This window comes from Gobius niger (assembly GCF_951799975.1).
Source record: "Gobius niger genome assembly, chromosome: 21".
In the NCBI taxonomy this organism is placed as follows: Eukaryota; Metazoa; Chordata; class Actinopteri; order Gobiiformes; family Gobiidae; genus Gobius; species Gobius niger.
In genome coordinates this window covers 6,145,896-6,158,347 of record NC_136872.1, presented here as the reverse complement: position 1 = coordinate 6,158,347, position 12,452 = coordinate 6,145,896, and the positions used below count along the sequence as shown (strand labels likewise).

General features: G+C 42.9%; 1 protein-coding gene across 8 annotated transcripts in view; it reads left to right on the top strand.

The window, feature by feature from the left end:
* nrxn2b (neurexin 2b) overlaps nucleotides 1-12,452 on the top strand; it is a 1,057,142-nt gene that overhangs the window by 393,365 nt on the left and 651,325 nt on the right. For all 8 annotated transcript variants that reach the window (XM_079579566.1, XM_079579564.1, XM_079579563.1 and 5 more), the window contains one exon: nucleotides 10,113-10,414. In XM_079579566.1, the coding sequence (XP_079435692.1) occupies nucleotides 10,113-10,414 (302 nt within the window). The remainder of the gene's footprint in view (nucleotides 1-10,112; nucleotides 10,415-12,452) is intronic.

Here is a 12,452-nt window from a genome sequence, read left to right as displayed (position 1 = left end):
AGACGAACCGAAAATGGCCCTTTTTCGTCGCTAAACATTTGATTTGTTTATGGTCTCTGTGTTCTAGTGGCATATTATTGCAGTTCACAATGTTTGCTGAGCACTTGTTATGAATATTACAAATCAAACCGGCTGTCAGATTTCAGTTGTTTAGGCTCAAGTGACAGGAAGTCACATTTACAGAGTGAATCGGTTATAAAAGAGCGTTCCTGTCTGCCAAGAGATCAGATGCTGCTAAACAATATGCTCCATGGAACCTTTAAATCAATTTTATTTATTCCTTTTATTTTGCTTTGAAAGATTGAATACTTTGCTGCATCCAAAACAATAGTGGTGGTGGACGCCTCAGTGGTTATAGAAGGATTCGTTCCCGTCACTGGTTCGATTCCAGTTGCGACCAGGGTGTTCATTGTGTCCTTGGCTAAGTCACCACCGTCTGGATGTCTTAGGTCGAGTTTATTGCCAGCAATACAGGCCTGGAGACATTTGAACAGTCAGAGCAATGATTGATCATTCATTCATCCATCCAGAGTCTGGCAATAGAATGTGTTCACAAGATGAGAACTAAGTAGCCTTGTTTGTACGGGATACTGGTAAGTAGGGATGACTATAAGAACCTCAGAAGTCAAAACATATGGCGCTGTCAAAGCACATTCCACCAAAGAGCCAAGAGTTCTAAAGAGTCTAAGGGTTTGACTGCATAATGTGACCGATTTTAAAATTTTGGTGAAGGCTGAACTGATTCGCTAACAATTCCCTCTCAGTGTTGTGGAAGCCAGCGAATCAGATTGGCAGCCATGTTTTTATCATTCCAGGCCAGTTTTAAATGGAAAATATCTCATTTTTGATTGAATTCCGTCACCTAGTTGGGGCCTTTTATTTCAGAAACTCTGGGGGACCTACTTTTGAAACTTTTGCTATGAAGACTATTCCACAAAATGTTTCACTTTCCTTTTTGTTTTCGTTGTTACATCATTTCTTGCACATGCTCAGTTGCATCGTTGAGTATCTGGCAGATTCCCTATCAGCATCGATTCCGCATGGGCTGGAATTCCATCCTGTCCCTCGCTACTCAAGTTTACCCTCTCTCCTTATGCCACTCATCACAAAAGCGGCATAAAAAAGTAAAATAGTAAGTGAATACCCGGACTATATTTATGCCAGAGGTCAGATGGGGCAAGCTGCTAAGAAATCTTTTACTTCCAAAGTTTTCAGCAGCTACGAGTGCCCAGAAAGTGACAGTAAGTGACCAAGGATCGATGTTTTGTGGGCAGGCAGTATTGGCAGATAAAATATGATGGTGTGCGACAAACCGCCTTTTTAGTGTCCTCGGCTTATTGGCAAAACAAATGGGAACGGGCTCTGACTTTGTGGAAAGTGCTGATGCTAGCAAAGCACGGGATCACATTAAGCATTGTGAACAAAACTGCACCGAAAAAATAGTGTCCTTTCCTCATGAAGCACATACCACGAGTTGCACAGGTTTGAGTGATCTTGCAGTTCAGTTTTTGTTGAAAACTTGAAATGCTCACCTTGGTGCGTCTAAAGTCTAGACTCTTCACCAGAGGATTTCAGCACTCAAATACCCTTCATTCCAAGGTTGTCCTGCTATTAGCTATTGATTTTAGGCTTTTAAAACTGATTCACTCTCCTCTGTGTCATCAGAACATACTTCTACATGTGTCCTTCTCTCAGGTAGCTAAAATCAACATCAATTGAAAACATTGTCTTTCCAAATATCATAGAAAAAGGTTTTGTCTGCACTGGGTTGTTTTCCTGGGGGATTACCTTGTTTTTGGTACTACATCTATTTTAAGAGTCACTCTCAACCTATTCAGTGGCCTTTTGTGGGTATTGATTTTGCCCATCTGATGTTGTAATCTAAACTTAGGAGAAGGCTACTGTAGAAAGAAGAAAAGTTATATCTTAAACCTCCCGGCCTTAGAACGAATGGTTTCTTAATTCACAAAAATTGCCACCTGCATTCCTCTTTCAAACAATTTTTCCACCTTGGCTAAAATTCTGACCTCACCCTCATCAATGGTGTGGTTTGTGGCTTTTGCAAGGACATCTTAAAGGCCATTTTTGTGATGAAAGAAAAGAAAAGCCTTCGCTCAATCACCATGGAGATTTCAGATATAACTGTACGACTGTAGTACATTCTTCCAAGTGCTGTTTCCTTGTTAAAAGGCATACCCGGAGTGATTCACGTAGGCATGTTTAAACAATATTTTAATATCTGAACACCTTCAACGTTGCTTAAAGAATGTGAGAAATAATTAGCATGAGTCATTTACGAATGTGCTGCCACACCACACTTATATAATGTGTTGATGACAGCTCTTGGGGTTATTTTAAAACAGAAGTGAAAATGTGCAAAGACTAATTTGATGGTTAGGTTTCTCACAAAGTCTCCAAGGAAGTGCAGTGGATTGGAATTAACATGAATTTCTGAAGCGAAGAGATGTTCCTTATAACATCGATTGGCACATGCAAAGTCTATCCCAAATTGTGGCCAAATACATGAGGGTGTAATCGAACATGGAAGAACTCTTGACAAGTACTTGAATAAGCTTCCATGGATCTGGGATTGTGGGGAACATTGTCAGAGACTGTTGAGGGTCCTGGCTTTGGGACGTGTCAGAGGTGAACTTTGGAGCGAGATCATGAAAAGACTTTCTTTTCATAAACCAACAGTAAGCCAGTGCAGAGACCTAAGCACTGGACTAATGTTGTCTTGTTCCTTGGTTTTGGTCTGGACTCGAGCAGCAACGTACTCCTGTACTGCTGATGTCTCACTGAACATAACATGATTTGGGCAGTTTTTAGTTGGTAGCAGCTGTTGAACTTATTGATGTTATATGGCTGTTAAAGTTCTGAGTGAGTCAAATTTAAAATCTGTTGATTGACCAACTTGTCACTTCACACACTGCAAACTGAAGTCTTTATCCAGTACATTTAATTTGAATGCTTGTTTCACCCAAACAAGTATATTCAATTTGTAAGTTCTGTGCCTGCAGCAAAACTTTTCTTGTTACAATAAATCTCTTACATTCTCGTTCCCCCTTGGTGCTGCCTATGAGTGCAGTTTTTAACTTGTGTGACGGACATTCATAATAGATAGCTTCATCTTTAGCGTTATGTAAAGCTTGTTTTATGTCTAGTTCAGGGATCTCCAAACTTGTGAGCGACTGTTACACAACCTGACCAAACAGAAAAAGGTTGTCACTAGGATTTAACTAACCATCTGATAGAAAATAATTGTAGACTTTTTTTCTTTTTTTTTGCCACCGTGCCCTTTGATTTCACTAATAACAAAAATTCTTCTCTCGTTCAGACATTTTCGACCAAACGAAAAACCAACATTTTCCACGACCCAAGTCGCCCGGTTACCGATGACATTCCCTTTCAAAGAGCCCACAAAAGGCTGACCTTTGATATATAGTCGTTCATTCGAAACACTCGATTTCTTTCTCCTCTTCCTTCTGGAACGCCAGTTCAATCCCCGTGCCGAGAAGCATGCCGTATTGGTCCGTAGATGCGCGGGCACACGCTTAACACAACACAATTATCTCTGTGTCTATTCATCGGCCGTTTTGCGAAGAGTTGACTATTATTTCTTTGTTCTCGGTAACAGGTTTGAAGCGGCTTGCGTAGGAGAAGAAGGCAGCCTCGAGTGAGCGTCTGATGAAAAGCCATTCGGAAGCATGTGGGCAGATCATAAACACCGGCGCCGGCTCATTACATCTTTCGTAATTTTTGATTCATAATCGAGCCATTCCACTGGGCATTATTTTCAGATGACAGACCCCTTTGTCCGGTCCCAAATGCAAAACAAAACGAGGTGACAAAGGATCTGTATAGTTGTAAATCTTTTTTTTTTTCATTTTTACCCCCTTGAGTGCCATGTATCAAGGTATCTGAAGCAGGGGGCGTTCACTGATTGCCTGAATCGTGGCGAATAACGTCCATCTTAACTGTGAGCGGGTGACTCCTAGGACATCAATAGCTTGTTTCCGTGGAAATGTTGCCGCCTCGCTTCGACTACCACTAACTCTTAATATAACAAGTCCTCTTCCAAATGCTTGACTTTGATAACCCATAATTAAAATGGCATCGCCGGCGTAGAGGCAAGTTTTAGATGGAGCAAAATGTATCCTGAAAGGTCCTGCAATGTGCCATTTATGTGGTGAACGTCAGTGGCAGTATTTCTGTCATTTAAACAGAATACAAGGGCCAACATAGGGCAGTTATAAGACTCGCCATTACTTTCTTTCTTTATTTGGACTTTTTTCGCTTGGTCTTGCTCTGTCAGTGGCAATCGTAGCAAAGGTTTTTACAAATTAGTTATCTTCTTCAACATTTTTGATCAGTCTCCTCAGTTCTGAGCATCTGAAAACGTGATTTATGTACTCTTCCATATTGGAGGAGCTATATCGGCATTAGCCCGGGATCTACTGTACTATTGTAGTTACTCCCATCAATCCAGAACAGGCCACAGTATTATACACTGCCTACCAGAAATGTGTTCGCTGTGGCATTGTTTCAGTAAGCGTCTGCAATATCAAAAGGATCCAGTGTTGCATTCAGTTTTCACCAAGCTCTTGTACTGATGATGGGAGAGTGCGACTACTGTGCAAAGCCTTCTCCAGCACATCTCAAAGATTCTCAATGGAGTGAAGATCTGGACTCTGCGGTGGCCAATCCCTGACTCCCTGACTAGCTTTCACTATGTGGCGTCGTCATCTTGGAATATGCCCAAATACCTGGTCATTCAGGGTGTTCAGGTCGTCAGCTGATCTCGTTCTTTGGGCACATAGTGTCACTAAACCTAGATCTAACCTGCACAGTAACCCCAGATCAGAACAGTAGGCTACATCTCAGTGACTTTCCCCTTGGCACTTGTACTTTCTTGCCACTACCGCTTGTTATTAATGATGGACAGCTCAATAAGATCCATTTGTATTGATACGAATTTAATTAACATTTTCACTTTCAAATCCCATGTATCTGATCCGTCAGTGCTTTTGAATTGCAGAGATCTAGGTTTTCCCTGCGTTTTATTGAACACATTTCAATGGTAAAAGCCTTGGGATCGTCACGTCATTCCAAGCTGTTGTACCAAAGACGACATCACTGGTATCGCCTGTCCCTACCAGCCGTACTTTTACCCATTTAATAAACGCTGTGCATTTACAACCCTTGTGCACATTACCAAACAGGTCCTAGTTGAGGGTTAATGGAGAGTTTGACAGCGGTGGTGTCTCTTCTTTTTCTCGGCAGCGGCGGCAGCGGCATGGCTCTGTGGGGAGAGATTTGATCTGAGAGAGGGAAAGAAAGAGAAAAAAAACAGCCTATACTCCACAAAGTGTGTATGTAATCACAGGAGTGCTACCGAGGGAGCAGCGGGGCGAGGCGGGGACAGGGGATGAAAGCGGAGGAACGCGACGCACAGTGACAAGCGCATATTTGCTGCAGCGAAGTGGCCGAGCGGAGGGAGAAGGAGGGGACACTTTGTGGGTTTTAGTGCATCAAAGTATGGGCTGGAGTGGTCTTCATCTGTCTCCAGGGGAACTTTGTGCGGGTTTAAGCGGTCGGCTGTGGCTCTGTTGTAGTTATGGTAAAGGGTGTAAGCACATGACTGGTATTCACGTTTTTTTTTTTTGTAATGAGGTTTCAATGAGATGAAGAAAGGTTGGGGATGGGGACATGCTTAAACAGTTAACTAAAATACAAGCATTTTTTAAGTATTTCTCATTTTGCTTCTTGAAGAGAATTGGAAATGCTTTCAGACAATTCTCGAAATGATTCTATATTGATCTAAAACGGCTCATTGAAACATTTCCCTTGGCATTTCTTCCCGGTTCAGCCAGCGCTCTGTCTGCAGGATTACTCAAGGCTGCACAAATGCCCCAAAACACAACTCCAGGTATGTTTTTGATGAGGGAGCAACCTCTAAAAGTCCATTTTACACCGTGGAATAAAATGTTCCCCGCTGCATTGTGAAATAATGTGCTCATGTTGCAATAGCTTTTTAGATAATGCGGTATAAGACACATATACAGTAGCTTTACATTTGTGCAGCACGTGTACTTATTCATCATTTATTAAGCACTTACAACCATTCATGAATATGTTTTGACAACCCCAAACAGTATTCCGAAGCTGAACCGTTCCTGTCTCGTACCTAAACTTCACCAGACACAGAGATGGTGCAAGGTGTTACTATGGCAACTATAGTACCCGTCAAAAGTTTGGAAACACTTTTTACGTGTTGGCATTTCTTTATTTTCAACAGTGTTTAGTACGTTGTGTGATCGTCATTGAACACATGAAACTATGAATGAACACATGGGATTATGTAGGAGACAAAAAAAATGGGGAAATAACTTGTACATTCTTCATGATTGCCACACTTTATTCTAAAAAGCTTCATAAAATCGTCCCTGAAATGGTTTTCAACAGTCAGTGATGTGAAAGCCATTTCCGTTCAGTTTTGGCTTGATATGGTCCCCTTTAATTCATAATTGACGAAAGTCGCTCTAGTCCATTTGCGATTCCTTTGTTCATCCTGGCATCAGCCCGGCAGCGACGCCACAAGGCTGCAGCTCAAGGGACTTCCTGTTTTTTTTCTTTTAAGTTCCCCATTGTCATTTCCCCTTCCATCTCTCCCTCTTTTGATGGCTTTTTATCCCGGCGACAGTTCACACTTCAGTTGCGATTGCTTCGAAGTTTCAATTCTGGCTCGATCGCTCTTTTAAGTAGCTGTCTCTCTGCGGATGCCATTTGTCCCCTTGCTCTCTCTTTGCATTCTAAAATGTTTTCTTTTATGTCGGTCCCCGTTCGTATATATAATGTAGCTGTTACAGCGGCTTTCAACTCCTCTAATGCTCCACGCGGGCGTATCGCTTAGTACTCGCTTTTGTTCTCTTGGCCCTTGTCTTTCGGATACAAGTACGACTTAAGCGCATAGACGGTTGCTCTCAACTAGGCTATTGAACTCACAATAAAAGTCTGAGCACTGGGAAGTACGGACGTACTGAATGTAACAGTGTGCTCCAGTTTGACCAAATCCTCCCAAAGTGATTCTGTAGCTGAGAAACATAGCCAGTTCAACTTCCATGCATCTCGGGACCAAAACAGTATAATAATGACATAGTTATATGGTATACACTTGTCTCGGTCCCAGGTTGGACTCCCAAATCCGTGTACACAATATGATTAGAGGTCCACCAATATGGGTTTTTCTTAGGCTTTTTGGTCTATAATCCTTTAAAAATACTCCAGCTGTGCCAATTTTATTTTATTACTTTAGGTGATTCAATCATAGTTTCTGTCCCAGTGTTGATTAGTTGCTGTTAGCATTAGCATGCTGTTGCTAGCCGAGGCATTTTCCACGGTGATCAAAAAATGCAATTGTGGAGGTTAAAACTAACTGTGCTTCAAAATGACATGCAGCATGTCCGGAAGGTTTAGCTGGTGAAACTTGTGTTTAACAAACTTGTAGCTAACCAATTTTCATTGCGATGTTTCTCTGTTCCCCTGAGGCCTTGGAAATTGTGAGCCCTGGCAGAGGCCAGCACGCACCGGGAACAGGTCTGACTTACTGCCGGCAATGCGAACCATGCGGTCATACAGGGAACGGACGGTTTTTCAAGTAGGATGTTCAGGTCGTCAGCTAATCTCACTCTTTGGGCGCTGAGTGTTGCTGAACCTAGAACGAACCGACTGCAGCAACACAAGATCAGAACAGTTGGTAGATTCAGGTGGACACCTTTTATTTTGAGGGGCAGGCAGTGTATATAGTGTACAATACCTTTTCGTTCCTGTATATTCAAGTGCAAATCTCCGAACTCCTCCATGTTTTGGTTTCTTTTCTTCATCTAATGGAGCTTAGTCCTGTCAGCGGGTCAGGTCAGAAAAGAGGAAAATAAATGGTAAGAATTCAACACATATGGTTTAGAAAGGAGCAGTGCAGAAAACAGTATATGAGATAAGCGACTTTAAAGCTATGACCAGGATTCCACCATTTTTTTGCTATCGACGACAATAAAACTGAAATCTGTGAGCAAAATGATATTGTCAGCCTCAAAAACCCACTTTTTACCAGGAAGGAATCTACCTGATCCAATAACACATAACCTCTTCTCCTCTAATCTCAGATTGCTCTTATGGCAAACCTGCTTACCTCCCGGATTTAGCTTCCAATCTACCCTGCAGCCGATCACTCCCCTGACCAGCCCGGCCTCCCCCGCCCCTCTCCCGGGACACGCTCGGGGTCTGGAGTGATTCCGCTGTAATGGAACTTCAGAACAAACTCGATTTGACCAGCGGCTGAGCGTCCTGACAGCTGGCCTCTTCTCCCGCCGGTTTCCAGGGCTAAATCTCGTTACTGCGTTAGCGGGGTCTCCAATCCGGGCTCCCAGGGGACCGCCAGGAGTTCTGGTGTGGCCAAACAAACGTGGGAAGTGGACTGTCATTTTGCATCGTTCACACACTCACCGGGAGACGATGTCGGTCACTTTCATACACACTGATACTGATCTGATAGTATGGGTCCACTTTTTATATTTCGCCCTTCATTTTCTAATCTCCATTTAAACCTCATTTTAAAAGGAGTGGAAGCCCTGCAGTGGCAATAATTACGACTTCATTTGGACAATGGCAGGGATTTTTGTAGCAAGCATTTACAACAGAGAGAGGCCTTTATGGTTTACCCTATTCTGGTTTTAGCGATTAGCATATGTTTACATGCACTTCATAAAAAGACACATCTGCATTTTTTTCTCACTGTCTGACACGAAACCAGAATTAACTTTAACTTTTTTAGGTGAATTCGAATTTTCTAAATTATATCTATTTGCTAAAAGCCAGAAGAATGAGAGATATGATTTCTACATACATTTTACAAAACCAAAAGTTTACATACATTTCCTTAATATTTGGTAGCACTGCCTTTAAACTGTGTAACTTGTGTCAAATGTTTTGAATTTCCTTCCACAAGCTTCTCACAATAGTTGGCAGGAGTTTTGGTCCATTCCTTCAAACAGAACTGGTGTAACTGAGCCACATGTGTCGGTCATCTTGCGTGCACGTGCCTTTTCAGCTCTGCCCATACATTTTCGACTGGATTGAGATCAGGACTTTGTGATGACCCTTTGAAACATAAACCTTGTCATCCTTAAGCCACTTTGTAACCAGTATTGGCCACATGCTTTAGGTCATTGTCCATTTGGAAGACCCATCTGCGCACAAGCACAGCGTTCTGGCTGATTTCTTGAGATGTTGGTCCAATATTTCCACATAGTGCTCTTTCTTCATGATTTTTGATCTATTTTGTGAAGTGCACAGTGAATGAACACCTGCCCCTCGTGAAGCTCTCCGGGTCACTTGTGTCCGTGAAAAGCTCGACACACGAAAAAGACCCCCACCCCCTTCCCGCGCAGTTTGACGGGAACGGTCTGGCTGCCTGTCACTGTGGCACTGATTTGTCCGAGGTGAGGTGTCGCGGTCGCAGCTGGACTCCCGTGTGCAGGCAGCAGCGGGTGACACTCGCCTCTGCTGCCTCTTTCCTGTGAAGTGTGACATGTGTCGGCGGCGGCACAAAGGCCCGCTCTGACACTGAGAGAAAGGCGATAGGTAGAGGAGTGACATGTGTATGGACTGACACGCCGATCCTCTTGCTTATCTGGACTCTCTCTCTGCCGTATACAACAGCCGGGGCAAGTTAGGCGTTAGGGCTTCGACAAACTCGTCACCGTGAAAAACTTGGCTACTAGAAATGCATTTGGAAAGTAAGGAATGAGCTGTGAAAGCAATAACAATTTAAAATGCATGTGCGTCCTCTTTCATTGGAACATGGTTAACAAGATTTAAAATATTAACAATGTGTTTTCAACCTTTCGTGGCCTTACTCAGGGTCCACCCTTTTACATATTTTAAATCTTTGCATAGTGACTGAGTGTCATGGATTCTATTGTCTTTTAGAACTGTTACACCCCAGTCCTTTTAAACCGACATTGCTGTTTTGGTGTGTGTTGGAAAGAAAAAAGTATAAATTGAGATACATATTATTAAACTGGCCCTCCTTCCTTCTTCTCTCTGCGTTTTAGGTAAGGAGGAATCCGTGGCCACCTTCAAGGGTAATGAGTTCTTCTGCTACGACCTGTCCATGACGCCCATCCAGAGCAGCACAGACGAGATCACGCTCGCCTTCCGGACCCTGCAGAGGAACGGGCTGATGCTCCACACGGGGAAATCGGCCGACTACGTCAACCTGTCTCTCAAGAGCGGGGCGGTGTGGCTGGTCATCAACCTGGGCTCCGGGGCCTTCGAGGCGCTGGTGGAACCGGTCAATGGCAAATTCAATGACAACGCTTGGCACGATGTCCGCGTCACCAGAAACCTGCGCCAGGTAAGGGGCACAGGCGGAGCGGGGGCCGCGCCTCTGTCGCTGTTTCTACTATCTTTAATGCCTTGTTGCTGAGGAAAGTTTAAGACTTTTTCCTTTTTTTTCCTCTGCCTCTGGTTACTTGATTCTTTTTAGGCTAACACTTTTCTTTTGAAGGATCTAGACCAATCGGTTTGTGCCACTTTATTAATAGTCATAGTCGGAGACAGAAAAGAGCACGTGGATAGCTCTGTCTGCGATAGCTCTATCTATCATGTGTTGTTTCTTTCTTGCATTTCCCATTTGACTAAACTGATGGGTCTCAACTGGTGGGTCTGGACCCAAAAGTGGGTTGTGGGCATGTTCCATTATGAAGTGAAATAAATTGTTTTGTTACTTTGCCTTATTGATAAATGCTTCAGACAAAAAGGGCATTCTTATGGAAATGCAGCATATTTCATGTTACAACAGCATCAAACTGTGGCATGTTTGATTGTTATTGTTTCACTTTATTTCATTTGGGTCATGGTTCGTCCCCATGGCTGAAGTTGGGTCCCAAAGCCGCAGCAGTTGAGAACCATTGAACTAAACTTTTTCTTTTTAAAGACTTTTTAATGTATTTTATGCATCACAGAAAATGTCCTTTTATTCCTCCAGGGCTGCCAACGTACTTTACTGTTCTTTGTTTGTTTTTCTCCAAATGACTTTTATGAAATGTAATCAAAAACAAGGCAGAGTGGTGCCTCTGTGTGCCATTACACTATCCCACTGCTTTTGTTTTATGAAAATCCACCACTTTCCCTCCTACCCTGACGATATGCTTTGATCGTGACAAGCCACTGCTTTTCTGCCTGGATCAAAGAACCGGAAAACTGATCGGGATAATAGACTTTGTAATTAATGGATCCCTTTCTTTCAACAGTGGAACAATGTGACACCTGCGCCAGAGAAGATTTGGGCGGAGTGATGCCTCTGTCTGCCAATCTACAATCTCTGCTGCTTTGTGAATGAAATACTAACACATTTGTTCGAGTGTCTTTTGATCAGGATTGTTGCTGCTTGACTAACATCCAATTTTTGCCCTTTGTCAAAATGGAATCTCTAATAATCTCTCATTTCCTTCATACATGTATTTCTGTCTCAAGGTTTATTTTCAAAATTTCTGGTCAACCTACAATCGCACGTTTCTTTACCATCGACACTAACATCGACAGTTCCTCGATGTTATCTGTGGTCACTCCTCTCTCTCGTGGTTAAATACAGTGAGGCTTATCGACGCGAAGCGAGGAGAAATGCTCTATAATCGGCTCATGAAGAGGAAAGTTTCACTGCAGGAAGGAAAAGACGTACCTTGATGATTTAAAGTTGATCCATTTTGCCTCGTCAGAGCAGTAATCCAAACGTCCTCAGGCAGTGCGTATTCATTCTTTCTTCAAGAATGAATCAAAGCGAGGGTCGTAAGGCCCGAGGTCGGCCGCATTCACACCACACCCACTCTGACCCACAGGGTGACTCAGGCTACTCTGAGACCACCTGCTTCAGCCGCACTCGGAGCGGCTGTTTAGACCGACTTAAAATGCTCGGTTGGAAAGTCCCTTTAGGTCGACCCTACTAGAGCCTAGAGCGTTTTCACTGTAGCTCAACTACTAATCTTAGAAATAAAAGATTGAAAATTAATATTAAGCAGAAAAGGTACTTGTGTGTTACATGAAAATCTGGGAGTATGTACTCGCTGCTGCCAGCAGGAGGAGCCCCAAGTTTTCACCGGCTCTAGTGCTTGTATTTCACTACTCTTGAATTCTTACAGATACATCACCTCAAATTACTAAACATAAAATACCAACACTGAGGCACCCAAATAATGTGTGTAAGTCAATTCTTCAGCCCCAGATGTGTGATATGTGAAATAAATAAATAATAGTAATGTATTTAGTGGAGCAATCATTTACCCCAGCTATGACCCAGTTTGGTCCTTGATCTCGACCCGGTGATACTTGGAAGGTCAAATATTGCTGTATGTGAGTTGGTACTTGGTGGGAAAAGTTTGAGAAGCACAGATCAA